The sequence below is a fragment of the Ochlerotatus camptorhynchus genome, unplaced genomic scaffold (genome assembly GCF_037179485.1).
Source record: "Ochlerotatus camptorhynchus isolate MF236.1 unplaced genomic scaffold, CSIRO-AGI_Acam_v1.1 ptg000229l, whole genome shotgun sequence".
Taxonomy (NCBI): Eukaryota; Metazoa; Arthropoda; class Insecta; order Diptera; family Culicidae; genus Ochlerotatus; species Ochlerotatus camptorhynchus.
The window spans coordinates 30,631-56,855 of NW_027040719.1; the positions used below are offsets into that span (position 1 = coordinate 30,631).

The following is a 26,225-nucleotide window of genomic DNA, read 5'->3' on the forward strand; positions in this document are numbered from 1 at the left end:
TGGCTGTTGGACGAGGCCTTCTTCCGGATCTCGGCGTATTCGGCCCGCTTCGGACAGGCCTTACTTGTGGCCTTGTGGGCGGCACCGCAGTTGGCGCATGTGGGAGTGGCTTCCTCGATGCTGTCGCAGTTGTCGATCTTGTGGTTTTTGCCGCATTTGATGCAGCGGCTGGCCATGCGGCAATTCCTGGTGCCGTGCCCGAACAATAGGCAGTTCGAGCACTGAGTGACGCCACGGTGGGTGGGTTTATACCGCTCCCACTTCACTACGATGTGGAACAGTGTGCGTGTCGTCTGGAGATCCTTCACGGTTGTGGAGTTCTTCTCCAGATGGACCAGGTAGAGCTGGTCACGATACTTGATGGCCTTGCTGCGGGTCATCTTGTGGACTTCGACCGGCTTGAGGCCGTTTGCCTTAATCTCGTCCATTAAGGTGGTGGTGTCCATGTCGTGGAGCCCGCGCAGCACCACTTTCAGCGGCTTGGTGGCCTCGATGTCGTGGGAGAAGTACTCCAGCTTCATCCTGTCCAAGAGGGCCTGGACTGCGTTGTAGTGATTTTCGGCCGAGACCATCAGTTTGTAGCCTTCCGTGCACCGTTGAATGGTGCAGCGAAGGCCCTGCTTAATGTAGAAATCCAGCTGCTCCCATAGCCCGGGAGGGAAGCCCTTCACATAGAAGGGTGGCAACTTAACTTTTTTCGGCACCGTCTCAGGGTCCGACTGCGGCTGGGCTCCGTTCTGCAGGGCGGAGAACGGATTGTTGCTCAGCAGCTTTTTTGCTGCTGATACGGTGGCGCTGCTGTCTTCAGGTCTGGGTCGTTTAGTTCCGGGAGGCCCCGGCTGCGGGTCCGCAACGCCTGTCGGGATGGGCAATGGGGTTTTCTTCTGCTTCTTCTGGGCTGGCTCGGTGGTCGCGCCGTCTCCTGGGAGAGTCTGTTTTCCCGGTAAACCGGCACTCGCGTTACCGCGCGATTTCTTACCCATGGCTGGGTCAGCGAGAGCGTCACTACACAACGCGGAGCTAATTCGACTTGCGAACGAACGAACGAAACTAGAGAGAATTCAAATCGACTGAACTGCTCAACAGTCTGGCAGCGAAATGACTTCTTGAGCTGAACCCTCAAACTCGTTTTATGTCATTGTACTACGTGTACATAACACTGCATGTCAGCCCTTCACAGCATAATCCTCATCGTGTATGCTTCTCCGACTTCGGCAATTCAGTTAGTTTTGATGTATCTATGACGCGGGAGATTCGTGGGATCCCGTTCCATGATTGTTCCGTCAATTTATGCTGCAAAGTTTGGCCAAGTTGATTCCGCAAGATCGTTCTTCACAGATGGATCATTAATAGAGGCGTCCGCTGGTTTTGGTATTTATAACGAATTTCATAGCGCCTCTCGAATGCTTCATGCTCCCTGTTCCGTATATATTGCTGAGCTGGCGGCTATATACTATACGCTAGAAACGATTGCCTCACTTCCACCAGATCACTATTTTATTTTTACGGATAGTCTCAGTTCTGTCGAGGCTATTCGATCCATGAGGCCGGTAAAGCACTCCTCGTATTTTCTCATGAAAATACGAGGGCTTTTAAGTGCTTTATCTTTAAGATCTTTTGTCACCACCTTTGCATGGGTCCCATCTTATTGCTCGATTCCGGGCAATGAGATGGCGGACTCCCTTGCTAAGGTGGGCGCTATGCAAGGCGATATTTACGATCGACAAATCGCCTACGATGATTTTTTCTTCATTTATCGTCAACAGTCACTCGTCAGCTGGCAGAATAAATGGAGCGAAGGAAGTTTGGGACGATGGATATATTCGATCATCCCTAAGGTGTCGAAGAGTCCTTGGTTCAAGGGGTTGGATGTGGGTCGAGACTTCATTCGTATGATGTCTCGCCTCATGTCCAATCACTACTCGTTAAACGCTCACTTGTTCCGTGTTGGGCTGGGGGACAGCAATCTCTGTGAATGTGGACAAGGTTACCAAGACGCCGATCATATTATTTGATCTTGTGCTGAGCATCGCGGAGTCAGATCTGAACTGTACGATTCCCTTCGGGCGCGAGGTAGACAACCTAATGTTCCAGTTCGAAATATTTTGGATAGACGCGATCTGGAGTTTTTGAAACTTATATATGTTTTCTTTAAAAAATTTAACCTTAGATTGTAAGTTTGACTAACCTTGTGTTAAGTTTTTGTTTTGTTCGTGTGGGTTTTTTTAATGTTTGTTTCTGTAATAATTGTATAATTACACTGTGGATACCAAATTGAATAGGAATAAGTTCATGTTTTAGGAATAATGAAATATTTGTATCGTAAATCATAGCTCAAACCTCCTCCTCCCTCTTCCCATCCATAAAACTGTAAATCTCTACTAACCTCGAGATGACCGCGAGTAATCGGTTCAGTTCCTTTAACTCTAGATTTAAATCATCAATTATGTATAACGCAAAAGATAACTTGGCTCTGTAAAGTTTATTCGATTGAGCCTGTACAAATAAATAAATTAATTAATAAAAAAAAAAAGATCTGAGTGGATGAGAGATTAAAGCGAGATGGAACATGAGCAAAACCTAAGAGAAGAGGTGACAATACGGGAGCGAAAATGAACCACCACTGTGCTGTCTTCATCGACGACGACTCCCTCGTCGATATTTGCGCCACCAGCAATCGGCGCGACTTCAGTACCAACTCGAAGATCGATTGGGAATTTCTGCAGCACACCAGTCCGGGGTGCAATGCGCAACAACACCAATGCTGAATAGGGTGCATCTTTGCCTACCTCACTTCGACAAAGGGATGCTACTTTGCCAACGCAGGTAAAGCAGCGACGACATCGATGGTACCGTGAGTAAACAAACGCATGCAAATCTCCTCCCACACAAACACATGAGCTCGAAGACAAGACCAGGATAGGCTAGCAATCGCTAGAACTAGTTTAGGCAACCGCACACACAATTAGGGAGAGCTATCAAGCAAAACAATAAATGGGAAAGGAACAAGTACTGTGAATAAACCTAGGTTAGAAACACTAGGGTAACTGATGATGGTTGGACCTATATAAGCCGGTTTCACACGACGTCAACGTTCAACATTCTCTGCTTGTTCGTCAAGCAATTAAGTTCGGTTTAAGCTCGCTCTCGTGAGTTGTTCGGAAAATATTTTTTTAGAATTAGTGTTCGCGCTCTTTCTTTCGTGGTTTGTCGTGCGTGTGTGTGTGCCCCGAAATGGGGAAGCATCGCTCGCGAAGCCCGGTGAAGGACCAGGACGCCGGTGAAGGAAGCTCCGGTGTGCCCACATCGAACAGATTTGCTGTTCTTCCCATTGATGGGCATACCCAGCCAGCTGCAAAAGGAAAGCGCAGCAAGAAGAGGAAGAAGAATCGGAGCCAGTCCGGTTGCACGATTTCTCGCGACGATGCCACTGCGACAAACGGCAGTGATGTCGGAGATTTCGGTGACGTTGCCGACACAAGCACGGCAAAAGTAAAACTACCTCCGTTGGTAGTAAAAAATGCCCATCTTAACGATCTCATCGCAGATCTGGCGTCACTGGGCGTTAAAGCCGAATTCAAGTTGGGCAGAGTCGGCACCAAGGTTATGCTCCGTACGAAAGCGGAGTATGACTTGGTCGTTGCCCACCTGAGGACTACCAAGGTGGAATTTTTCACCCACGACATTCCCGGCGAGAAACCATTCAAGGTCGTCATCAGGGGTCTACCGAATTTTGACCCGAAGCTGATTGAAGCGGAAATCAAGCACCGCTACAAGCTGGCTCCAACTGCCGTCTTCCGGATGACAAGGAGGGACGAGAACGTCAAGAGGTATCCGGATTGCCTTTTCCTGGTGCATTTCCAGAAGGGAACGGTGACGCTTAATGCGTTGAAGGCTATCCGCTCCATCAATTCCAACATTGTCCGATGGGAGCCATACCGTGGCGGCCGTCACGACGTCACCCAGTGTCAGCGTTGCCTGAATTTCGGGCACGGCACCCGAAACTGCTACATCAAGCCGCGCTGTGGCAAATGCGCCCAAAATCATGTCTCCTCCGAGTGCGTTGTCGACGAGTCGGACACATGCAAATGCGCCAACTGTGGTGGAGCTCATCAAGGGTCCGACAAACAGTGCCCCAAACGCGAGGATTTCAAGCGGATCCGAAAGCAGGCGTCCACAAGAAGCCAACCAGGACGGAAGAAGGAAAACATTCCGGCATTCAGGGTGGAGGACTTTCCGCCTCTTCGTGATACGCAACACGGTCAAGCAAATCCACGGATGCAATCCGGCCCCCGTCAAGAAACGTCTGGTGCCTCAGCTGGACAAAGCTCTCCATCCCCCCCTGGATTCTGGAGACAACCACCAGCACAAAACGCCAATCCCGATCTCTTCTCTGCGGATGAGCTGATGAAGATTTTCGTCGACATGACCAGCGCTCTTCGCCAGTGCCGCAGCAAGCCCGAACAGATCCAAGTGCTCGGTAAGTTTATTATTCAGTATGGTGTCTAAACCGATAACTGTCGTCACATGGAACGCATGCTCTGTAAGAGCAAAAAGACTCGAGCTTGCTGACTTCCTCCGCAAGCATAGTATCGACGTGGGCCTCCTAACAGAGACCCATCTTAAATCCGGTGACAGCTTTTGGTTGCCTGATCACCACATTATCCGGCTTGATCGTATTGACTCCAGGGGGGGTGGTGTTGCGATCATCATCAAGAAAGGAATAAAGTTCTACACGCTGCCGCATATCCGCACTTCTATCATCGAGGCCCTTAGTGTGGAGGTGGAATCATCAACCGGAAACGTCCGATTCATCGCCGTATACTGCCCTCGTCAGTGTGCTGCCAGCAACGGACTAAGGATGGAATTCAAGAACGACCTCACCGCTATCACTCGCACGAGCTCACGATTCGTCATTGGGGGCGATCTAAATGCCCGCCACGAAGCATGGCGGAACTATCAGCGGAATCAGAATGGACGTCTGCTCTTCGACCACTCGCAGCATGGGCTGTATACAGTGCAATTTCCGGATGAACCGACATTCATCTCTCCGGCGGGAAACCCTTCCACGCTGGACTTCTTCCTGACGAACTTCGGGCTATCCAAGCCGGTGACAATCAACGACTTAAGCTCCGATCACCAACCGGTGGTGGCTGAGATCGGCATCAACATAGCTCCTGCTCCAATCCTACGAAAAGACTACCACCACGTAAACTGGGTCCAGTTTGGACATGTGGTTGACCGGAACATCAACGAAAATCCGCCGCTTGACACCGTAGAGGACATCGACCGGGCTCTGGAAGGACTCCACCAGGCCATATCAATGGCAGACGCGACGTGTGTTTGACAAGTTGCTGTGAGGGGTAAGTTTGTTGACATTGATTCCCACACCCAGTTACTGATTCGCTTGAGAAATGTGCGTAGACGCCAGTTTCAGAGGACTGGAGATCTGGGCAAAAAACATGAAATGGCCGATCTGAACAGGCAGATTGCTTCCAGAATGGACTCACTCCGAAATGAAAGTTTCGGGCGTGTTGTCCAGAATCTGGATGACCGCTCCCGTCCATTCTGGAAGGTAGCCAAGGTGCTGAAAACTCATCCCAATCCCATTCCTCCTCTCAGAGTCGGAAATGATGACAATCGGCTCATTACCCCACAAGAGAAAGCAAATGCGATTGGTAATCATATTGCTACATCGCATTTGCTTGGCTCAACTATCCAAAGTCCGCTCGAAAATCAGGTGACGCAATCAGTGCTGTAAATTCTCAAAATCATTTGAACATTTTTGATGAAAATGAGAAAAGTAGCTATTCGCTATCAAAGGGGACCTCCTCCGAATGGATGATATCAGTTGCTTAGTCATTCGACGAAGGCATGGATCATTCTCATTTGAGAACGCTATATATCATTCGATTGAGTGTAACCTACACACATACGGAGCTCTGGTCGACATTCCGGCGAAAAAGCTAAGCCAACCCGACACCAACCTGACTTCTATCAAACCCCAACCCGATGTTGACCCGACATTGACCCGACATAAACCCAAAATTGACCCGACATTAACACGACATTGGGTCGACATCGACCTTAAATTAGCCTTACATTGATCCGACATCGGGTCGACTTGTCTGTTCGGGACCATTTTCCTGGATTTCTTCCATACTCCACTGTCGTATATCAAATGATACTGAGTGACTCAATTGACAGTGACAATGAGCTTCGAATGAGAAAGGGGCTCTTCAAATTATGGTCATGTGAGAATTCGTTTACACAGAATTGATTGAATGGTTGTAGTGGTTCATCTTCAATCGAATGATATGAAAATTTACAGCACTGGACGCAATGCGTACAAAACTTGGATGCCTCCGCTTGTGTCGTCCCTCCGGCAGAAAATATTACAGTGGAGCAGATTTGCTCAGCGCTGAAAAACACCAAGAACATGAAGGCTCCCCCATTCCGTCTCGCACGCTGAGCCGATCAAGTCGCATCGGTCTCGTTGTACGACACTATCATTTAGTTTTGAGTTTTTCCCCACGCGAGGGTTTTTTCTCGCCAAAGTTATCATATTATTCTTTATTAAATAGAATTGTAAGTTGATCTTGATTAACAATAATTAGTTTAGCTTTTTTATCTTTTTTTAGTGCTGCTTATACTTTATTTTTATTTGCTTATAGTCAGCATGGAAAAATTTATTCAGGAGTTTATTTTTTTTCTTCAGGTAGAGTTCGCGAATTTTTATTATTAATATTACATTGATTACCTTTAAATTTATTAATTATAAAAAGTAATTTTTGTATATTATGAATTTAATTATTATATTTAAATAGTTTAATAAAAATATTGATTTGTGGTGTCAATGATATGAAATTTTTCATTTTAGATCGTGAATTATTTAATTAATTATTGTAAAAATAGATTTTATATTTTAATTTCTATTAGACTTATTTTATTTATTTTAAGATTAAAATTTTTATTAAAAGATTTAGTATATTTTATTGAATGAGAAATTGTGTCTCTTCATTCTATATCAATTGTAATAACTTTTTTATTTGATTGAATAAGTTTAATATTTATATCTTTTGTTTTATTAATTTCTTCTTTAGTAATTTTTTATAGAAATCAATATATAGGAGAAGATTTTAATGTAAATCTTTTTATTTTATTAGTATTGATATTTGTTTTTTCAATAATAATATTAATTATTAGACCTAATTTAATTAGAATTTTATTAGGATGAGATGGATTAGGTTTAGTTTCATATTGTTTAGTTATTTATTTTCAAAATGTAAAATCTTATAATGCTGGAATATTAACAGCTTTATCAAATCGAATTGGAGATGTTGCTTTATTATTGGCTATTGCTTGAATATTAAATTATGGTAGTTGAAATTATATTTTTTATTTAGACATAATAAAATCAAATTTTGAAATAATAATTATTGGAGGGTTAGTTATATTAGCTGCTATAACTAAAAGAGCTCAAATTCCATTTTCTTCTTGATTACCTGCAGCAATAGCTGCTCCGGCCCCTGTTTCAGCTTTAGTTCATTCTTCAACTTTAGTAACAGCAGGAGTTTATTTATTAATTCGATTTAATATTTTATTAGAAAATACTTTTTTAGGCCAATTTTTATTATTAGTTTCTGGATTAACTATATTTATAGCAGGATTAGGGGCTAATTTTGAATTTGATTTAAAAAAAATTATTGCTTTATCTACATTAAGTCAATTAGGTCTTATAATAAGAATTTTATCAATTGGTTTTTATAAATTAGCTTTTTTTCATTTATTAACTCATGCTTTATTTAAGGCTTTATTATTTATATGTGCTGGTGTAATTATTCATAATACTAAAAATGCTCAAGATATTCGTTTTATAGGTGGTTTAAGAATAAGAATACCTTTAACTTGTAGTTGTTTTAATATTGCTAATTTAGCATTATGTGGTATGCCATTTTTAGCAGGATTCTATTCAAAGGATTTAATTTTAGAAATAGTTATATTATCTTATATAAATTTTTTTTCTTTTTTTCTTTTTTTTTTTTCTACTGGTTTAACAGTGTGTTATTCTTTTCGATTAGTTTATTATTCAATAACAGGAGATTTTAATAGAACTTCTTTAAATATATTAAATGATAGGGGGTGAACTATATCTTTTAGAATTTTTTTTTAATAGTAATAGCAATTATTGGAGGGAGAATATTAAATTGATTAATATTTTTTAATCCAGAAATAATTTGTTTACCTTTTTATATAAAAATATTAACTTTATTAGTATGTATTTTAGGTGGAGTAAAAGGTTATTTAATTAGAAATGTAAAGTTATTTTTTTTTAATAAGTCATTAGTATTTTATAATTTTAGTTTTTTTTCTGGGAGTATATGATTTATACCTGTTATTTCTACAATTGGTGTAATTAAATTACCATTAATTTTAGGAATACATTCTTATAAAAGTTTTGATCAAGGATGAAGTGAATATTTTGGAGGTCAAATATTATATATACAATTAAAAAATTATTCATTATATATTCAGGAATTTCAAAATAATAATTTAAAAATTTATTTATTAAGTTATATATTATGAGTAATTATTTTGGTAATAATAATGTTATTTTTAAAATAATAAAAATTTAAATAGCTTATATTTAGAGCATGACATTGAAGATGTTAGGGAAATTATAATAATTTTTAAATATTATATAAAATATTTATAAAAAATAAATTTTTATTTTCACAGTGAAAATGTAATGTTTAAATTTAAACTATATAAATAATTTTATAAGAAATATGATGATCAAGAAAAAGCTGCTAACTTTTATCTTTAATGGTTTAATTCCATTTATATTTCTTAATTGGAATATTAAATTATTCAATGATATCATTAACAGTGATATACCTCTTTTTGGTTTCAATTAATTAAGATAAATTGAATAAATTCAATACTTTTTAAATGCAAATTAAATGTTATAATTAACTATTATCCTAAATAAAAAATATGGGTGAATTTCACCTAAGATTAGGCCGAAACTAATTGCAATAAATCGCTTCATATTTAATTATTTCATTCTAAAGCTCCTTGGTTTCATTCATGATATAATCCTGCTAATAAAATGAAAATAAAAAATAAACTAGTAATTGATCAATTAATTATATTTGATGTTTTTATAATTAAAATTATTGGTAAAATTAATGCAATTTCTACATCAAAAATAAAAAAATAATAGCAATTAAAAAAAATCGTAATGAAAAAGGTAATCGAGAATAATTTATTGGATCAAATCCACATTCAAAAGGAGATGATTTTTCTCGATCAGTAATAGTTTTTTTTTGATAAAATTGTAGCTAGTATTATTACAATAATTGTAATAGTAAAAATGATGCATCTTATAATTAATAATATAATAATTATTTATACTAAAATTATTTAGTCCTTGTGATTGGAAGTCACATATACAAATATATACTTTATAAATTAACTACCTCATCAGTAAATTGAAATATATAAGAATAATCAAACTACATCAACAAAATGTCAATATCAAGCTGCAGCTTCGAAACCGAAATGATGACTACTTGAAAAATGGTAGTTTATATGTCGAATTAAGCAAATTAATAAAAATGAAGTTCCAATTAATACATGAAGTCCATGGAATCCAGTTGCTACAAAAAATGTTGATCCATAAACATTATCGGCAATTGTAAATGGGGCTTCAATATATTCATATGCTTGTAGAATAGAAAAATAAATACCTAATAGAACAGTAAAAAATAGACTTTGTATAGTTTGCGTATGATTATTTTCTATTAAACTATGATGAGCTCAAGTAACTGTTACTCCTGAAGCTAATAAAATAGCTGTATTTAATAAAGGAATTTGAAAAGGATTAAAAGCAATAATTCCGACTGGGGGTCAAATTATTCCTAATTCAATTGTTGGAGATAAGCTTCTATGAAAAAAAAGCTCAAAAAAAAGAAATAAAAAAAAATACTTCTGAAATAATAAATAAAATTATTCCTCATCGTAATCCTAGTGTTACAGGAATAGTATGAAGTCCTTGAAAAGTTCCTTCTCGAGAAATATCTCGTCATCATTGATATATTGTTAATATAGTAATTGTATTTCCTAATAAAAATAAAGAAATGTCATATTGGTGGAACCATTGAACAAGACCTGTAACTGTTGTTATTGCTCCAATAGCTCCTGTTAAAGGTCATGGGCTATAATCTACTAAGTGAAAAGGATGGTTTGCATGTGTTGACATAAATTAATTTACTTCACTAGAATAAAGAGTACTCAATACAGCAAATACATAAGATTGAATAATTGCAACTGCAGATTCTAATACTAATAAAGCAATTTGAGTAATTAAAATTAATGATAAAATAATATATGAAGTTGATATAGGTCCTGTATTTCCTAATAAAGTTATTAATAGATGTCCTGCAATTATATTGGCAGTTAATCGAACAGCTAGTGTTCCAGGTCGAATTACATTACTAATTGTTTCAATACATACTATAAAAGGTATTAATACAGCTGGAGTTCCTTGAGGAACTAAATGAGCAAATATATGTTGTGTATGACAAATTCATCCATAAAGTATAAAACTTAATCATAAAGGAAAGGCTAAGGTTAAAGTTAGAGTTAAATGACTTGTACTAGTAAAAATATAAGGAAATAATCCTAAAAAATTATTAAATATAATTAACGAAAATAAGGATACAAATATTAATGTTCTTCCATTATGTCCATTAGGTCCTAATAAAGTTTTAAATTCTTTATGAAGAGTTAATAAAATATTATTTCAAATAATTTGGAATCGATTTGGTATTAATCAGTATGTTGAAGGAATAATTAAAAGACCTAAAAAAGTACTTAATCAATTTAAAGAAAGATTTAAAATAGTAGTTGAAGGGTCAAATACTGAGAATAGATTTGTTATCATTTTCAATTTATTTTATGTTGTTTAATATTTAGATTTTGGGAAGATTCATTTGAGTTATAAGAAAAACAAAAATAATTTTTAATATTAAAAATTACTAATGTAAGTGAAAAAACTAAAAATAAAGTTAATCATCTAATAGGTGCTATTTGAGGAATTAAAAAATATTAGATTAATACTAATTTTTTTAGTTTGACATACTAAGGTTTTTATAAAACTAATTTTTTTAATAATATTTAATCATTAGAAGTAATTGCTAATTTACTATAATATGATTTAAGAGATCATTACTTGCTTTCAGTCATCTAATGAATTTATTTGAGAAGAAATTCATTTAATAAAATAATTTATAGGAATTCTTTCAATTACAATTGGTATAAAACTATGATTTGCTCCACAAATTTCTGAACATTGACCGAAAAATAATCCTGGTTGATTAATTAAGAAATTTGTTTGATTTAATCGTCCAGGTGTTGCATCAATTTTTACACCTAAGGAAGGAATAGTTCATGAATGTAGTACGTCAGTTGCAGTTACTAAAATTCGAATTTGATTATTTATAGGTAAAATAATTCGGTTATCAACATCTAGTAATCGAAATCCATTAATATCTAATTCATTTGTAGGAATTATATATGAATCAAATTCTAAGTTTAAAAAATTAGAATATTCATAACTTCAGTATCATTGATGACCAATAGCTTTTAAAGTAATTAAAGGTGAATTAATTTCATCTATTAAATATAATAAACGTAATGAAGGGAAAGCAATAAATATTAAAATTACTGCGGGTAAAATTGTTCAGATAATTTCAATTGTTTGTCCATGTAGTAAATATCGATTAGTAAATTTATTAAAAAATAATATAAATATAATATAAGCAATTAATACAGTAATTATAATTAAAATTAAAAGAGTATGATCATGAAAAAAGTTTAATTGTTCTATTAAAGGAGATGAACTATCTTGAAGTCCTAAATTTGCTCATGTTGCCATTTTCTAATAAAAGATAATAATCTTTATATATGAAGCTTAAATTCATTGCACTAATCTGCCATATTAGAAATTAGAAGAAAGTAATGGTAATTCTGAATAAGTATGTTCAGCAGGAGGAAGAGTATGATATCATTCAATTGATGAAGATAATTGTATTGGGAAAGCAATACTACGTTGTGAAATTATACTTTCTCAAATAATAAATATAAAAAAAATAATTCCAAATAAAGAAATAGTTCTTCCTAATGAAGATACAATATTTCAAGCTAAATAACTATCTGGAAAATCAGAATATCGTCGTGGTATTCCGGCCAATCCTAAGAAATGTTGTGGGAAAAATGTTAAATTTACTCCAATAAATATTATAACAAATTGTGCCTTTAATCATGAAGGATTTATAACTAATCCTGTTAATAAAGGATATCAGTGAATAAATCCTGCTATAATAGCAAATACAGCTCCTATTGATAATACATAATGAAAATGGGCAACTACATAATATGTATCATGTAATACAATATCAATTGAAGAATTAGCTAGGACTACTCCTGTTAATCCTCCAACTGTAAATAAAAATACAAATCCTAGTGATCAAAGTAAAGCAGGACTATAAGTTAATTGAGTTCCATGAAGAGTAGCTAATCATCTAAAAATTTTAATTCCTGTAGGAACTGCAATAATTATTGTAGCAGATGTAAAATATGCTCGAGTATCTACATCTATTCCTACTGTAAATATATGATGAGCTCAAACAATAAATCCTAATAATCCAATTGTTAGTATAGCATAAATTATTCCTAAAGTTCCAAAAGTTTCCTTTTTTCCTCTTTCTTGAGTAATAATATGAGAAATTATACCAAATCCGGGTAAAATTAAAATATAAACTTCTGGGTGTCCAAAAAATCAAAATAAATGTTGATATAAAATAGGATCTCCTCCTCCAATTGGATCAAAAAATGAAGTATTTAAATTTCGATCTGTTAATAATATTGTAATAGCTCCAGCTAAAACTGGTAATGATAAAAGTAATAATACAGCTGTAATTACAACAGATCATACAAATAAAGGTAATCGATCTAATGTAATTCCTGAAGATCGTATATTAATAACAGTAGTAATGAAATTTACTGCTCCTAAAATTGAAGTTACCCCTGCTAAATGAAGAGAAAAAATAGTTAAATCAACTGAAGCTCCAGCATGAGCAGTTCCTGATGAAAGAGGGGGATAAACTGTTCATCCTGTTCCTGATCCATTTTCTACTATACTACTTGAAAGGAGGAGTGTTAATGAAGGAGGTAATATTCAAAAACTTATATTATTTATTCGAGGAAATGCTATATCTGGTGCTCCTAATATTAAAGGAACTAATCAATTTCCAAATCCTCCAATTATAATTGGTATTACTATAAAAAAAATTATAATGAAAGCATGAGCTGTAACAATTACATTATAAATTTGGTCATTTCCAATAAATATTCCTGGTTGGCTTAATTCAGCACGAATTAAGATTCTTAATGATGTTCCAACTATTCCTGATCAAACTCCGAAAATAAAGTATAATGTACCAATATCTTTATGATTTGTTGAAAATAATCACTGTCGCGATTAAATGGCTGAAGTTTAGGCGATAAATTGTAAATTTATATATAAGAATAATTCTTTTTAATCAAACTTTATATTCAATAATGATATTAGACTGCAATTCTGAAGGAATAATTTTTTAATTATTAAAGTTTAAGAATTAAAGGATTAGTACAAATATTTTCAGCTTTGAAGGCTATTAGTTTTTTTAACTTAAATTCTTATTATAGAATTATATAAATTAAAGTAATGATAACTAATCCTATAATTGAAATAAAATTTATAGTTAAAATTAAATTTATTTTTTTATTATTATAAGAATTTATTAGTATTCATGAATTTTTGTTATAATTTAATATATAAATACTATATGATATTCGTAAATAATAATATAAAGTGATTAAAGTTAAACAGACTGCAATAAATAATAAAAAAATTTGATTTAATTCAACTAAATTTTGAATTACTAATCATTTAGGTAAAAATCCTAAAAATGGAGGTAATCCTCCTAAAGATAATAAATTTAAAAATATAAAAAATTTAATTATAGGATTTATTATTGAAAAATTAAAAATTTGATTAAAATGGAATAATTTAAAATTATTAAATATCAAAATAATTGATATTGATAAAATTGAATAAAAAAAAAATAAGTAAATCATAATAATTCATTATTTATTATAGCTATAAGTATTCATCCTAAATGATTAATTGAAGAAAATGCTATTAATTTACGTAAAGAAGTTTGATTTAATCCTCCTAAAGCTCCGATAATTATTGATAAAATAATAGAAATTAAAAAAAAATTATAATTTATATTATATGAAATTAATATTAAAGGAGCAATTTTTTGTCAAGTTATTAAGATTAAACTATTGATTCAATTTAATCCTTCTATTACTCCTGGGAATCAAAAATGAAAAGGAGCTGCTCCTCTTTTTAATAATAAAGTTGATAAAATTAATAAATCATTAAAATTGTTATTTATTATTCAATTATTATTAAAAAATAATATTATTAAAATAATTGCAAATAATAAAATTGATGAAGCAAAAGCTTGAGTTAAAAAATATTTTAATCTACTTTCTGAAGTTATTTAATTTTTTTTACCTTCATTTATTAAGGGAATAAATGATAGTAAATTAATTTCTAACCCTATTCATGCTCCTAATCAAGAATTAGAAGAAATAGTAATTAAAGATCCTGAAATTAATATAATAAGAAAAATATTATTAGAAATTTTTTTAATTAAAAAGCAAAGGATTATAACCTTTATAAGTGGGGTATGAACCCAATAGCTTAATTAGCTTATCTTTTTATATTTTAGTGTATGATGCACAAAAGTTTTTGAAGCTTTTGGAAATAGTTTAATTCTATTAGATATAATAATGAATAAAGCATTAAATCTTTATGATTTACCCTATCAAGGTAATCCTTTTTATCAGGCAATTCATTAAATTTTATTTTATTATTATAATAAAAAAAGAAAAAAATGGTTCAGATTTAATGTAAATTTATAAAATTACCATTATTATTTAAATATTTGTGTGTTAATTAATTATATATATATATAAATGTTTATATATTAATTAAATATTTATTTTTAATATCATATAAATATTTATATATTAATTAAATATTTATATAAATTAAATAATATATAGAGATATATATATATATAATAAATAATTTATTTTAAATAAATATATATATAGTAATGATAAAATAAATTATGGATCTTATATAAATAACAGTGAAGTATTTATAAGCCTATGGGTCCTAAATGAAGAAAAAAAATAAGCAAATTAATATATAAAAAATTTATATTAATATAAAATAGATTTATATAAATTATTAATTAATTATAAGCATAATTAATTATATATATAAATATAATAATAATAAATAATTTAATATATATATATAATATATTATAATAAATAATTTATATTTAATTATTTATTTATATAAATAATATATTTATTAATAAATTATTTATTTTAATATATATATATATATAAATAAATTAATATAAATTATTTATTATAATAGATATATATATATATAATAAATAATTTATATTAAATAAATATATATATAGTAATGATAAGATAAATTATGGATCTTATATAAATAACAGTGAAGTATTTATAAGCCTATGGGTCCTAAATGAAGAAAAAAAATAAGCAAATTAATATATAAAAAATTTATATTAATATAAAATAGATTTATATAAATTATTAATTAATTATAAGCATAATTAATTATATATATAAATATAATAATTATAAATAATTTAATATATATATATATAATATATTATAATAAATAATTTATATTTAATTATTTATTTATATAAATAATATATTTATTAATAAATTATTTATTATAATATATATATATATATATATAAATAAATAAATTAATATAAATTATTTATTATAATAGATATATATATATATAATAAATAATTTATATTAAATAAATATATATATAGTAATGATAAGATAAATTATGGATCTTATATAAATAACAGTGAAGTATTTATAAGCCTATGGGTCCTAAATGAAGGAAAAAAATAAGCAAATTAATATATAAAAAAATTATATTAATATAAAATAGATTTATATAAATTATTAATTAATTATAAGCATAATTAATTATATATATAAATATAATAATTATAAATAATTTAATATATATATATATAATATATTATAATAAATAATTTATATTTAATTATTTATTTATATAAATAATATATTTATTAATAAATTATTTATTATAATATATATATAAATATAAATAAATTATATTTAATATAAAATTTTATATAATAAAAAAAAAAAAAATTAATTTAATACTTAAATTGTTTATTTATTTATAAATTTTATAAAATAATATTTAAAAGGTTACTTAAATAATTTATTTATTCATAAATTTATTTAAATTAATTTAAAGATAATTATTATTTTTAATTGTATATATTATTATAATTTATTTTATTATTTATTTATAATTTTTTTAATATTTAAAAATAAAAATTAAATTAAGGGGTTAATTTTTATTGATTGATTTTTGCTAGGAATATACTATTTTATATTATTTAATAATATATAAATTAATCTTTTTATAATATATAATTTTAAATATTTAAATAATAATTTATGTTTTTAGTTTATTATTTATTTATAATTTTTTTAATATTTAAAAATAAAAATTAAATTAAGGGGTTAATTTTTATTGATTGATTTTTGCTAGGAATATACTATTTTATATTATTTAATAATATATAAATTAATCTTTTTATAATATATAATTTTAAATATTTAAATAATAATTTATGTTTTTAGTTTTATTATTTATTTATAATTTTTTTAATATTTAAAAATAAAAATTAAATTAAGGGGTTAATTTTTATTGATTGATTTTTGCTAGGAATATACTATTTTATATTATTTAATAATATATAAATTAATCTTTTTATAATATATAATTTTAAATATTTAAATAATAATTTATGTTTTTAGTTTTATTATTTATTTATAATTTTTTATTTTAATAATAAATATTATTTTATTTTGGTTAATATTTTTATTATTATTTTATTTTACATGTAAATTTTTGTATGAAATGATTTAATTTTTAAAAAATTAAATTAATTAATTTATTCGCAGTAATTAATATTAATTAAAAAAGAAATTTTGTATTAGTAATAATATATAGTATTGGTAAAATTTGTGCCAGCTACCGCGGTTATACAAATAATACAAGTAAAAATTTTTAGTATTAGTTAAATTATAAAATTTAATAATATAAATATAAATTTATTAGGTGAAATTTTTAAATTTATTTATTTATTATTAAAAAGATTGATTTAAGCTATAAACTTTTTATAATAAACTAGGATTAGATACCCTATTATTGAAAATAAATATTTAAATACTAAAGTAGTATTAGTTATATTCTTAAAATTTAAAAAATTTGGCGGTGTTTTAGTCTATTTAGAGGAATCTGTCCTGTAATTGATAATCCACATTGAACCTTACTTAAATTTGTTTAATTTGTATATCGCCGTCATCAGAATATGTTATAAGATAAAAATTTTCTTAATATTAGATTAAATAAAATGTCAGGTCAAGGTGCAGTTTATATTTAAGTAGAGATGGATTACAATAAATTTATTTAAATGGATAATTTTTTGAAATATAAATTTGAAGGTGGATTTAATAGTAATATAAAATAGATTATTTATATGATTTTAGCTCTAAAACATGCACATATCGCCCATCGTTCTTATTTTTAAAATAAGATAAGTTGTAACATAGTAGATGTACTGGAAAGTGTATCTAGAAAGACAATTTAAAGCTTAATTAGTAAAGTATTTCATTTACATTGAAAAGAAATTTGTGCAAATCAATTTAAATTGATTAAATTTTATTTATTAATTTTATGTATTTTTATATTTATTTAATAAAAATAATTTTATATTTATTTGTTTTAGTATTTTTTAAAGAAAAAATAATTTTAATAATAGTTTATTAGTATTGTAAAAGAAAATTGAAATAATTTGAAAAATTTTTATTTTAAAAGAAAATTTAATTTATTGTACCTTGTGTATCAGGGTTTATTAATTAATTAATTATTATATTAATTTTTCTCGAATTTTAAAGATTTAATTATATATAAAAGTTACTGTAGCATAATTATTTTAAATATATAATTAGAAATGAAATGTTAATCGTTTTAAAATATATCTAGTTTTTTAAGAAATAAATTTAATTTAGATTTATAAATTAAAAATTTTATTTTTTTTAATATTTTTATTTTATAAAATTAATATTTTAAGGGATTAGCTTTAAAATAAATTTTTAAATTTTAAATAAAATATTTTAATAAATGTAAGCTTAAAAATAGTTATCATTAATAAATTTGTTATAATTTATTTTAAATTTTTTATTATTTATTGTTAAATTAAATTATTTATTAAAATATAAATTTTAATTATTAAAATTTATTAATTATGATAAAATTAGTATATTTAATTTATATAAATTATTTAAAATGAAAGGTTTAAATAAGGAATTCGGCAAATTATATATTCACCTGTTTATCAAAAACATGTCTTTTTGAATTTAATTTAAAGTCTAACCTGCCCACTGATAATATTAAAGGGCCGCAGTATTCTGACTGTGCGAAGGTAGCATAATCAATAGTCTTTTAATTGGAGGCTTGTATGAATGGTTGAATGAGATATATACTGTCTTTTTTAAATTTTTATAGAATTTTATTTTTTAATTAAAAAGTTAAAATGTAATTAAAGGACGAGAAGACCCTATAGATCTTTATTTTTGTTGATTATAAATTAAAAAGAATAATTAAATTTATATTTTAATAAAAAATTTTAATACCATAAAATTTAAATAACTTTTATTATTTATTTACATTAATATATGAATAATTGATCCAGTTATATTGATTAAAAAATTAAGTTACCTTAGGGATAACAGCGTAATTTTTTTTTAGAGTTCATATCGACAAAAAAGATTGCGACCTCGATGTTGGATTAAGAGTTATTTTTAGGTGTAGAAGTTTAAAGTTTAGGTCTGTTCGACCTTTGAATTCTTACATGATCTGAGTTCAAACCGGTGTAAGCCAGGTTGGTTTCTATCCTTAATTAAATTATTATATTATAGTACGAAAGGACCTAATATAAAAAATATAGATTTTAAAATTATGAATAATATTAATATTTAATAAACTATTTTGGCAGATTAGTGCAATAAATTTAGAATTTATTTATATAATTTAATTAATTATAAATAGTATTGTTTTTAATAGATTATTTATTATCATTAATTGGAAGTTTATTATTAGTTATTTGTGTTATAGTTGGAGTTGCTTTTTTAACTTTATTAGAACGTAAAGTTTTAGGTTATATTCAAATTCGTAAAGGACCAAATAAAGTAGGATTTATAGGGTTATTACAACCTTTTAGAGATGCTGTAAAGTTATTTACTAAGGAACAAACTTATCCTTTATTATCAAATTATATTTTTTATTATTTTTCTCCCATTTTTTCTTTATTTTTATCTCTTTTAATTTGAATATGTATACCTTATTTAATTAAATTATATTCATTTAACTTAGGGGTTTTATTTTTTTTATGTATTACAAGATTGGGTGTTTATACTGTTATAGTAGCTGGTTGATCTTCTAATTCAAATTATGCTTTATTAGGAGGTTTACGGGCAGTTGCTCAAACTATTTCATATGAAGTAAGTTTAGCTTTAATTTTATTAAGTTTTATTTTTTTAATTGGTAATTATAATTTTTTAAATTTTTATTTATATCAAAAATATATTTGATTTATTGTATTTTGTTTTCCTTTAGCTTTAGTTTGATTTGCTTCATGTTTAGCTGAAACTAATCGTACTCCTTTTGATTTTGCTGAAGGAGAGTCTGAGTTAGTTTCTGGATTTAATGTTGAATATAGAAGAGGAGGTTTTGCATTAATTTTTTTAGCTGAATATTCAAGTATTTTATTTATAAGAATGTTATTTAGAGTAATGTTTTTAGGTAGAGATATTTATAGAATTATATTTTTTTTTAAATTAACTATAATTTCTTTTTTATTTATTTGAGTACGTGGTACTTTACCTCGATTTCGTTATGATAAATTGATATATTTAGCTTGAAAAAGATTTTTACCTATATCTTTAAATTATTTATTTTTTTTTATTGGTTTAAAAATTTTTATTTTATCTTTATTATTTTAATGAATATTTTTTAGTATAAAAAAAAATTAATAGAAGGATTTACTTCTTTCTTATGTTTTCAAGACATATGCTATAAAAGCTTATTAATTAATTTAATAATTTATCTCAATATTTAGTTAATAAAGGATTAATTAAAAAATAAGAAAAATATAAAACTGTTAAAATTTGTCCTGTTAAAACATAAGGATCTTCTACAGGTCGTGCTCCAATTCATGTTAATAAAGAAGCTACAATTACTATATTTCAAAATAAAATTTGATTTAATGGATAAAATTGAAGTCCTCGGAATTTACTAATATGAGTAAAAGGTAAAATTATTAAAATAGCAATAGATAATACTAATGCAATTACTCCTCCTAATTTATTAGGAATTGATCGTAAAATTGCATAAGCAAATAAAAAATATCATTCTGGTTGAATATGAACAGGAGTAACTAAAGGGTTAGCAGGAATAAAATTTTCTGGGTCTATTAATAAATAATTAAATTTTCAAATAAATCCAATTAAAATTCAAATAAAAATTACAAATCCAAATACGTCCTTATAAATAAAATAAGGATGAAATGGAATTTTATCTACATTTCTATTTAATCCTAATGGATTATTTGAACCTGTTTGATGTAAAAATAATAAATGAATTATTGTTAAAGCTAGTACAATAAAAGGTAAAATAAAATGGAATGTAAAAAATCGTGTTAAAGTAGCATTATCAACTGCAAATCCTCCTCAAATTCATTGAACAAGATCTGTTCCTAAATAAGGAACTGCTGATAAAAGATTTGTAATTACTGTGGCACCTCAAAAGGATATTTGTCCTCATGGTAAAACATATCCTAAAAATCCGGTTGCTATTACTATAAATAAAATAATTACTCCAATTATTCATGTTGGAGTAAATAAATAAGAATTATAATAAACTCCTCGTCCTACATGGATAAATAAGCAAGCAAAAAAAAAGGAAGCTCCATTAGCATGACAAATTCGTAAAAATCATCCATTATTAACATCTCGATAAATATGATTTACTCTATTAAAAGCTGTTTCAATATCAGCAGTGTAATGTATAGCTAAAAATAATCCAGTTAAAATTTGAATAATAAGACATAATCCTAATAATGAACCAAAATTTCATCAAGCAGAAATATTAGAAGGGGCAGGTAAATCTACTAATGCATTATTAGCAATTTTAAATAAAGGGTGAGTTTTTCGTAATGATTTAGTCATTAATTTATTGGACGTAAAGGTCCATAATTTTTTTTTGTAATTTTTACTGTTACTAATAGTGTTAAAAATAAATAATTAATTAATATTAAAGTAATTAAATTTGTAGGAAAGTTATATATTTTATTTAGTTCAATTAAATTTTCTGGTATTAAAGAGTTATAAAAAAATAAATTTATTTCATTATTATTAATAAAATTTTCAATAATTGATTTACCAATAAAGAAAGAAAAAATTATGAAAATTATTATTATTATAATTACTATAAATGATAATTTAAATGATATTGAAAATATTTCATTTGATGAAAGAGATGTTACATAAATAAATAAAACTAATATTCCTCCTATAAAAATTAAAAATAATACATAAGAAAATCAAAATGTTTTTACATATAATCCAGTTAATAAAGAAGTTAAAAAAGTTTGAATTAGTAGTATTAATCCTATTGCTAAAGGGTGTTTTATTTGTATAAAAATAAATCTAGTAATAAAAGAGGTTAATATAATAAATATTATAATATCAAGAAATAGTTTATAATAAAATATTAACTTTGGGAGTTAATGAAAAGGAAGTATCTTTTTTCTTGAAGTTTTAAAAATTTTTTTTTTTTATTTTTAGTTTACAAGACTAATGTTTTTTTTAAACTATTAAAACTAATGGTAAATTTATTTATGTGTTATTTAATAATTATTATATTTATTTTTGGATGTATTGTATTTATTTCTAGTCGAAAACATTTATTATGTACTTTATTAAGATTAGAATTTATAGTATTAATATTATTTATATTATTATTTTTATATTTAAATTTTATAAATTATGAAAGATACTTTAGTATATTTTTTTTAACTTTTTGTGTTTGTGAAGGAGTTTTAGGTTTATCTATTTTAGTTTCTATAATTCGGACTCATGGTAATGATTATTTTCAAAGTTTTTCTATTTTACAATGTTAAAATTTATTTTTATAATTTTATTTATATTTTTTTTGTTTTTTAAAAAAAATATTTACTGAATGGTTCAGAATTTGATTTTTTTATCTACTAGTTTATTTATACTTAAAATTAGATCAAATTATTATTTTTGTGATATTTCTTATTATTTTGGAATGGATATGATTTCATATGGATTAATTTTATTTAGTTTTTGAATTTGTGGTTTAATATTAATAGCAAGAGAAAGGGTAGTTCGTTACAATAATTATATTAACTTATTTTTATTTATAATTATTTTTTTATTATTAATATTAATTTTTACTTTTAGTTCTATAAGAATATTTATATTTTATTTATTTTTTGAAAGTAGATTAATTCCCACTTTATTTTTAATTTTAGGTTGAGGATACCAACCTGAACGATTACAGGCAGGAATTTATTTATTATTTTATACTTTATTAGCTTCTTTACCTTTATTAATTGGTATTTTTTTATTAAAAATGATAATTATACAATAAATTTTATTATATTAAGTTATAAAAATTTATACAATTTAGATTTTTTATATTTATGTATAGTATTTGCTTTTTTAGTAAAAATACCAATGTTTTTAGTTCATTTATGACTTCCTAAGGCTCATGTAGAAGCTCCAGTTTCTGGTTCAATAATTTTAGCTGGAGTTTTATTAAAATTAGGAGGATATGGATTACTTCGAGTTTTTTCTATTTTACAGAGTTTAGGTATAAAATTTAATTTTATTTGAATTAGAATTAGATTAATTGGGGGAGTTTTAGTAAGATTAATTTGTTTATGACAAATAGATTTAAAGGCTTTAATTGCTTATTCTTCTGTTGCTCATATAGGAATTGTTTTAAGAGGTTTAATAACTATAACTTATTGAGGATTAAATGGTTCTTATACTTTAATAATTGCTCATGGATTATGTTCTTCTGGTTTATTTTGTTTAGCAAATATTTCTTATGAACGTATAGGAAGACGAAGTTTATTAATTAATAAGGGAATATTAAATTTTATACCAAGATTATCTTTATGATTTTTTTTTTTTATTATTATTTTTGTATTACTTAGGGTGATCCAAAACTCTGTAAATAATATATAATCATTATTTTTTTTTATTTTTTTTTTATTTTTTTTTTCTTTGCATGTATTACTCGTTAGTGGAGTGAAACTATATATATATATATATTTTTTTTTTGATATTATTTGAAATTACTGCAATTATTTGTAAATTTTTTTACAAAAAACACCATTGTGGCGATATTTAACCGCAATGGATGAAAATGATAAAGGCGGGGGATGGTCGCTTTCCATCTCAGACGACGAAACTCTTAATTCCTCACACGAAAGTCTCGAGGAAGTTGTGGAAATGGAAACCCTTGACGTCCCAGTTGACTCGCTCTCCAGCAAAAATACTGGAGCATATCCCAAGAAAAGGTATCCCCCACATCCCTCTCCCCCACCATCACCTCCTCGTCCTGCACCCCCCACACCATTGCCCCCAAAAATCTCTGCGCTCCCCCGCCTAAAGGCTTACCCAGAAGCCTCGAAAGGCCCATGGGTTGTTTTTTTCCGGCCCAAACAAAAACCTTTGAACATTCCGAGGATCTCTAAGGATCTAACAACACATTTTTCGGCCGTTACCGATATTTTCAAGGTAACACCAATAAAACTGCGCGTTACCGTTGATGACCGGAAGCAGGCTAACCAAATTGTTGCGTGCGAGCTTTTTTCATTGGAATACCGAGTCTACATACCCAGTAGTGAGGTAGAAATTGAAGGAGTGGTCACCGAAGCGAGTTTGACTAGTGATGATTTCTTGGGTCCCGATTCCTTCGGAATCTTTAAAAACCGTGCTCTGCCGAAGGTGAAGATATTGGACTGCCTTCAAATGCAGTCAGTATCCGTAGTAGGCTCCAAAAAAACTTATTCCTTGTCAAACTCGTTTCGTGTGACGTTTTCGGGTTCAGCGTTACCTCACTACGTCGCTATTGGCAAGGTTCGGCTGCCTGTACGCCTGTTTGTACCTCGGGTAATGAACTGCTCGAAATGTAAACAACTTGGTCATACATCGGACTACTGCTCGAACAAACCACGCTGCGATCAGTGTGGCGAGCAACATCAAGAGGGCCCTTGCGGTGCTCCACCAAAATGCGTGTACTGCAAGGAGAGCCTGCATACCCTGACTAACTGCCCGAGGTATAAACAGCAGGGAGAAAAACTTAAGCGGTCTCTGCAAGCTCGCTCCAAGAGAACACTAGCAGAACTCTTGAAGAATACCGCTTCATCTTCTCAGACCACACCAAAAAACAGTAACACGTTCTCCATTTTGCCAGTTGATGATCTAGACTCTGACTCAGAGGGCGGTGAGGGTAGTCCGTTTGTCTTTAAAGGCAATACGAGAAAACGAGCAAAACAACACACCACCGAAAAGCCTCGTAAGGCCACTCGTACGGACCACCCTTCCACCTTGGAAAATTCAAGAGGTAACGGAAATACACCGAAACCCATTCCACCGGGTTATAAACCTTGTAATTATGACAAGAACTTTCCGTCACTTCCAGGATCATCTAAAACCCCAGATGTCCCAGTTTTTCGGCCAGAAAAGCAGCTGAATAATCAGCAAGAACATGCCCCCATGTTCACGTTTTCTGGTATTGTGGATAGCTTCTTCAGTATATTCAATGTCTCTGACTCAACGAGGAGCATTATTAATTTAGTGCTGCCAATGGTGAAAACTCTTTTGAAGCAACTAGCTTCTAGGTGGTCCTTCCTTGCATCGATCATATCTTTCGATGGATAATTCTCCGAATGAGGTCGGGGATATGATCTCTGTTCTTCAGTGGAACTGTAGAAGTCTTATGCCAAAACTTGACACATTTAAATTTTTAGTTAACAACTCACTTTCTGATGCATTTGCCCTTTGTGAAACATGGCTCTCTTCAGACAACGATCTTGCTTTCCACGATTTCAACATTATTCGCCTTGACCGCGCAGATTCGTATGGAGGGGTGCTTCTGGGGATCAACAAGCTCCATTCCTTCTACAGAATCGATCTGCCTTCGGTGACAGGCATTGAAGTTGTTGCATGTCAGGTTAATATTCGAGGTAAATGCCTCAGTATTGCCTCAGTATATCTTCCACCGCGAACTGCGATTTCTCGTCAAAGTTTCTCGGATATCTGCACGGCTATGCCGGAGCCACGGTTGATCTTGGGAGATTTTAACTCTCACGGTACAGGCTGGGGGGAACTGTACGACGACAACCGCTCAACCTTGATATACGACATGTGCGACTTCTTCAAAATGACAATTCTGAACACCGGGGAAGCAACACGAGTAGCTAAACCTCCAGCAAAAATAAGCAGATTAGACCTCTCACTTTGTTCGAGTTCACTATCGTTGGATTGCTCGTGGAAAGTAATTCAAGATCCCTACGGTAGTGACCATTTGCCAATCAAAATTTCTATTACCAATGGTTCATCTTCTACTCGTTCGGTCGACATCGCGTACGATCTTACAAAAAACATTGACTGGCGAAAATTCGCGACCGCGGTTCTTGATGCCAGCCAATCGGTTGACGTACTTCCTTCGCTGGACGAGTACTCCTTTCTCGCGCGTCTTATCATCGATTCTGCGCTGCGAGCACAGACGAAACGTGTTCCGGGTATTTCCGTCCGCAAGCGACCTCCCACCCCGTGGTGGGATAAGGATTGCACCGACGCGAACAGCGAGAAGTCCGCCGCGTTTA

At 29.5% G+C, this 26,225-nt stretch overlaps 6 protein-coding genes and 1 pseudogene across 6 annotated transcripts; 2 read left to right on the forward strand and 5 right to left on the reverse strand.

Moving 5' to 3' along the window:
• Positions 1-6,957: 6,957 nt before the first annotated feature.
• Positions 6,958-8,631, forward strand: LOC135704031 (NADH-ubiquinone oxidoreductase chain 5-like; annotated as a pseudogene).
• A 1,632-nt stretch (positions 8,632-10,263) lies between these two features.
• On the reverse strand, positions 10,264-11,086 carry LOC135704028 (ATP synthase subunit a-like). The gene is given in 1 exon segment (XM_065225391.1): positions 10,264-11,086. A coding segment is annotated over 1 exon segment (681 nt). The 5' UTR covers positions 10,949-11,086; the 3' UTR covers positions 10,264-10,267.
• A 170-nt stretch (positions 11,087-11,256) lies between these two features.
• LOC135704029 (cytochrome c oxidase subunit 2-like) lies at positions 11,257-11,941 on the reverse strand. Its single transcript, XM_065225392.1, is given in 1 exon segment — positions 11,257-11,941. A coding segment is annotated over 1 exon segment (666 nt). The 3' UTR covers positions 11,257-11,275.
• Positions 11,257-13,543, reverse strand: LOC135704047 (cytochrome c oxidase subunit 1-like; the record flags this gene model as incomplete). The annotated part of the gene is given in 1 exon segment (XM_065225466.1): positions 11,257-13,543. A coding segment is annotated over 1 exon segment (1,539 nt), but the record flags the coding sequence as incomplete, so codon positions are not given.
• Positions 12,010-14,372, reverse strand: LOC135704030 (NADH-ubiquinone oxidoreductase chain 2-like; the record flags this gene model as incomplete). The annotated part of the gene is given in 2 exon segments (XM_065225393.1): positions 12,010-14,192; positions 14,195-14,372. Coding segments are annotated over 2 exon segments (624 nt in total), but the record flags the coding sequence as incomplete, so codon positions are not given.
• A 6,016-nt stretch (positions 14,373-20,388) lies between these two features.
• LOC135704048 (NADH-ubiquinone oxidoreductase chain 6-like) lies at positions 20,389-22,082 on the reverse strand (the record flags this gene model as incomplete). The annotated part of the gene is given in 1 exon segment (XM_065225467.1): positions 20,389-22,082. A coding segment is annotated over 1 exon segment (558 nt), but the record flags the coding sequence as incomplete, so codon positions are not given.
• A 599-nt stretch (positions 22,083-22,681) lies between these two features.
• Positions 22,682-23,516, forward strand: LOC135704049 (NADH-ubiquinone oxidoreductase chain 4-like; the record flags this gene model as incomplete). The annotated part of the gene is given in 2 exon segments (XM_065225468.1): positions 22,682-22,937; positions 22,940-23,516. Coding segments are annotated over 2 exon segments (828 nt in total), but the record flags the coding sequence as incomplete, so codon positions are not given.
• Positions 23,517-26,225: the final 2,709 nt, after the last annotated feature.